The sequence below is a fragment of the Montipora capricornis genome, chromosome 5 (assembly GCF_036669925.1).
Source record: "Montipora capricornis isolate CH-2021 chromosome 5, ASM3666992v2, whole genome shotgun sequence".
Taxonomy (NCBI): domain Eukaryota; kingdom Metazoa; phylum Cnidaria; class Anthozoa; order Scleractinia; family Acroporidae; genus Montipora; species Montipora capricornis.
The window spans coordinates 1549894-1554893 of NC_090887.1; the positions used below are offsets into that span (position 1 = coordinate 1549894).

The 5000-nt window shown below is 39.4% G+C and overlaps 2 protein-coding genes across 3 annotated transcripts in view; one reads left to right on the forward strand and one right to left on the reverse strand.

Annotated features, from left to right (window-relative positions):
* LOC138049045 (uncharacterized) overlaps positions 1–3207 on the reverse strand; it is an 11616-nt gene extending 8409 nt beyond the window's left edge. Inside the window, exon 1 of one of the 2 annotated variants that reach the window (XM_068895154.1) lies at positions 2875–3207. In XM_068895154.1, the coding sequence (XP_068751255.1) occupies positions 2875–3094 (220 nt within the window). In that variant the 5' untranslated portion in view covers positions 3095–3207. The remainder of the gene's footprint in view (positions 1–2874) is intronic. The other variant, XM_068895155.1, reaches the window with a different exon arrangement.
* A 40-nt stretch (positions 3208–3247) lies between these two features.
* LOC138049049 (uncharacterized) overlaps positions 3248–5000 on the forward strand; it is a 23315-nt gene continuing 21562 nt past the window's right edge. Inside the window, exon 1 of the mRNA XM_068895159.1 lies at positions 3248–3334. The gene's annotated coding sequence lies outside the window, so the exon portion shown is untranslated. The remainder of the gene's footprint in view (positions 3335–5000) is intronic.

Sequence of the window (5000 nt, forward strand, 5' to 3'; positions counted from 1 at the left end):
GCAACAAAATGAGCACTGTAGTATCCAGACACAATTTGATACTACTCTTGATGGATGTAAAATAATTGTATTACTGAATGTTAACTAAGGTTAAAAAGTGGTGTGCGAAAAATGCAGACTGCAGACTTGAAGACCGGACGGTACAAAACGTGGACCCCAAATCTGGACCCCCTTCTGGACCCTCATCTAGACCCCATTCTGGACCTGGCGTTTCTAAAACGAGGGTAAGGGTAAGACCAAGGGTCAGGGTAAGGGTAAGGATACGAATACAAAAAGTATCCTAAACATGCATAAAAGCTAACCTTAGGCCTAATTAGGCCTAAACAAAAGTTTAAGGTTAGCTTTTATGCATTTTTAGGATACTTTCTGTATTCGTATCCTTACCCTTACTGTGACCCTTGGTCTTACCCTTACCCTCATTTTAGCAATGCCGTTTTGGACCCCCTCAAAAATTAAAGAAAGCAATATGTAAACAGCTGGTACAACTTGTGGGTTCATTACAGCTGAAAACTTCCCTCTTTCCAAGATGTACTCAATATTTTTATTTCTCACACCCATATTCATACCACTTTTGCATCGTCAGTGTTGTGCCTTCAACAACTACTGCTGACCAAAACATTCCTTGTCATTCACACACAGACCAGAATTGTCTTATGTTTCTTTCTTTATTTTTTTTAGGTGGTCATATCATTACAATTATTCAGCTAGCTAGTGCTTACGGTCTGTTTATTTTATTGGGTGGTTGGTATCTTATTACTCTTGGTGCTTACCGGTATGTCTTTACATTCAGTGCCATTTTTATTACATTCTGTGTTTTCTCCGTTATACTTGGTTATATTCGGTGGTAAACCCAGTTCTAAGAGATTCCTGAGTTATGACTTGGTAATGTTGAACTTTGGAGCTCCAGGGCCTAGTCGTTCTTTAATTGTTGCTTCCGTTTGCCATGGTAGCACATTCATCGTGTCACATCGGTTATTTGTACTCAACTGATTCAGTTCACGTACAGGCAACAGCTGTATATCGGGGGTAATTAATCTTCTCCTTTACTAATTATGTCATTTTAGAATGTATGTCTTGTCTACCAATTTTATACTCATCTGATTGAAAAGAGAGCAGAAGTAGTGAGCATTGTATTATGGGGGCCCTTGGGAAGACTGGAGCCGATCATAATGAAGAAGGCATCGAATATAAGGACATATAAGTACCGCAAATACAGAGATAAGCATTGAATATAATGATATGACCACCCACTGAAATAAAGGAAGTAACATACTTCTGGGGTGTGTGTGGATGACTAGGAAATTGTTGAAGGCACAACACTGATGATGCAAATAAAGTGGTATGAAAATGGGCATGAATCGATAAATAAAAATATTGAGTACATTTTCGAAGGAGCAAAGTTCCCAATGCTTAATGCCCACAAGTTGTACCAGGTATGTACATATTGTCTTCTTTCAATTAATTTTTGAGGGGTCCAGATGGGGGACCAGTTTGGGGGTCCACGTTTGTACCATCCCCTTGCAGACCAACAGATTTGCAGACTTCTGGCTCTGTGGATTTTTATCATGCGTCGATCACACCGTCATGCAACTCTCTTTTTCCCGCCAAATTAGTCATGTGGTGAGAAGCCTGACCCTCAAATGTACACAAAATGGCTGAAGGTAAGTCAGTGATGTCTTGCTGTTTAATTTAAGGAGTCTTAGATTTTGTACTCAGTCTCTAATGTACATGTATTAATAAATAGCGAAGTGAACTTGATGTATTTATATTCGTTTGGCTGAGCTTAGGTCTCTCACTCTTGCATCCATGGAACATTGGAGGAAAAGGGCTGGAAATGGAAGTCCTCACAGGGTGGAAAACGATTTATAATAAAATTTATTAACAAAATTTGACTTGTTTTATGTGCGTTAATTGCCTCTGAGAGAATGAGCCAATTAGCATGCCTGATCACATCTATGAAATTGCAATTTTTCTTTTCAATAATAATTATTTGTATACATACATGTATAAAAGGGGTGTCAGCCTGGACAAAGGCCGCACTGGATTGGGGAAGCATGGAAGCATCCCATTAAGTACATCAGTGCATCAGTAGTACAGAAGAATTTCCTACTGTAAAATTTGGTAGCAGTCCCTTCTAAGTCAGTTGATCGTGCAAACAGCCCACTTTAGTCATGCAAGCCAGCCAAAGAGCCGAGGAGAGAACAGGGATCCCCATTTAAGCTTGCTTGCATGGGTAAAGTGGGCAGTTCCAATGACTAAAAAGGGACTGCCAGAAGTCTATTGGTAGCGCTGTTTTTATGAATAGGACCATAGCATTAAGACTCATAAAGTAGCAATAAACTTTTAAAAGGAAAACTGGTAGTTGCACCCGGGGGAACAGACGGGGATTTTGAATTTTAATAACCTCTAAAGGAGACCATCTGGGCGTGGCTCAAGCTTTTTGTGACCCCTAAAGGAGACCAATCTGGGCTTGGCTTAAGAAAAGCTTGACCCCTAAAAACAAGGTAATAGGAAAATTTGACTTCTGTTTCTCTTCGCGTAATTCTGTTTCTTCGCGGAACCCTAAACGGGACCTTGGCGGCTTAAATCCAAAATGTACACCCCGGGATAGATCGATGTACACCCCTATTCTCTATTAAAATTCTCGATCCCAGACAAAAAGATACAAGTTTGCATGAAGACTATAAAGGGAATTATAGGGATTGTTTTACCCTGAAAGTTAAAAAAAATGATGTCCCAATGGTATTATTCTTCGAACAGAACGTTTCTTGACGTGAAACGTTGAAGACATTTGGGGAGAGGATCGAGATCTTTCAAATGAAGATAAGCTCAACTACGATGGACATAAGCCTACATATAAAGGTACAATACTACCTTCCTCCTTAACAGATGCCTTTATCAAATCCAAGCCTTCGTAAATACGTTTTAAAATAGGCAGTACTTCATTCTTAACAGCCACGATATCTCTTTCAGACGAACTTAAAGTAGAAATAACGGAATGCACTTCGTCCTGGATCTTGTCCAATAATTGAATCTTATTTCCCTTGCTCTCCTTCAAAGTTAATACAGACCAATCACCTTTGACAGCTTCCATATCTTCTTGCGGGTATTATCGACAGATTTCAAGGAATATTACATACTACGAAAAAGTTTGGGGATTCCCGAAACCTCTCAACCCTCGTTCCGAGGAAAATTCCGAGGAATTCTGAGGAGAGTGGCCTTCGTTTTACGGAACCAATCACATTTCGAATTTCAGAATCAAGGAAGTACAATGTTTCGTGAACGAATACACAATGACTAATACGAATAGTTGCATTCGATGGGTATTTTTATGGTAAGATTTAACTTTAAAGCCATAGTTTAGGTAGAATTTGAAGCTTCTGTAAAATTTCTTTGCGTCTTATAATCAAATGCATAATGACACAACCAGGTAACTTGGTTAAACATGCCCAACTATTAAGTTGATCTTACTTGGAAGACAAAGGCATGGTTGGGGATGGAAAAATCACTCATTTTTCAGAGGGAATAATGTAATTGAGAATAGTAATAATACAGTGTTTTTACTTTCCGAGACAATTGAGAGAATCGCCCTGAAAAAAGTATGCCATTCTCCAAAGAATTGGCTATGTTGAAATTATTAAACACGGTCACGGATCTGTTCTCCGAAATTGGATCTCGTTCGAAAAGTGAGAAAAAGTGATTACAACGAGATGCGTGTCATTATACCGAAAAATAACTCTGCGAAACACTCTGCACAATTCTCACTAGCTACAAAACCAGTTTATAAGACCATTTTCTGCAGTAACGGCCAGGTGGTGTGGAGGGGGGGGGGGGGGGGGTGGTACTACCGACAATTTAGGATAGGCATATATGTGCCGCCAAGTTTCTCAAACCCTGACCCCATTTAAGGTTAGAAATTCGAGATTTGATACCCATTTTACGGCCCAAAACCAAAAAAATGGCACCCTATTTAAGGGAGTGAGGAGCGCATGTATAGCAATACAAGCTATAAATGTCCCTTTAAAATCGCTGTGTTAAACTTGAAAATGTGTATTCCGTGTATAGCACAGCTTTAATAGACCATATCTTTTTTGTTTTGCGCATTGGGGTGGATACTGAAAGGAACACCTGCCTGGTATGTTAGCTTCACCATGCTGATGAGGCCCAGCAAGGCCGAAACAGCTGTCTTTGGCTGCTAATTGACCGGGTGAAATGTTTGTGTGCATGTGTGATGTGTTGGCCACACCAGGCTGGTGTTAGCATATATCACCTTGCTTTTATTTGTTGTCCCTATTTAAGGACTGAGCAGCTCAAGAACCCTACCCTCTTGGGCGGGGCGGCACCCTACCCTCTTGCCCCCCCCCCGGTGGTTTGTATCAAAGCAAGGTCAACTCCAGCCTCGCTATTATTCAAGGCCTGGTAACTGGCCACAGAACTGTAGAATGGTCTATTTCAGCGTGTAAATGCAGCTTGTTAGATATGCAAAACAAGAGTTCAAGAGTCAGAAAGCCCAAAACTCCTGCGCTGCACATTAATTCAGCCACATACACTTGCATTGCATTACTAAAATAGCTCTGTCAGTCATCGATATCATTTTCTCTTCGATCCAGCTCTCTCAAGATTTTAAAGTTAGTATTAAATTGGTAGACCATTAGATAGAAAATCCCAGTTAAAATAAACAAGTCTCTTTTTGAAATCAAGGCTTAAAACTTGGGTCATTATTTTAGTGTTTAACTAAGTTAGTTTTGAAATCCAAAGAAAAAGAAGAATTGATTTTTTGGTCATAGTAAGCACTTTATCTTTTAATTTAGAAACCTTGGTTACAGTTACATGTTTTAGCTAACCTACAGGTCCCATGGACAAAATGTTAAGGTACAAACTCAAGAGAAATAATAAATTACTGTAAGTAGGGAATTATATTCTGGGTGATGCAATATTAAAAGTATTACTTGAAAAATGTTAATGCATGTCATGATTTCCAGAGACAAAATAACACAAAC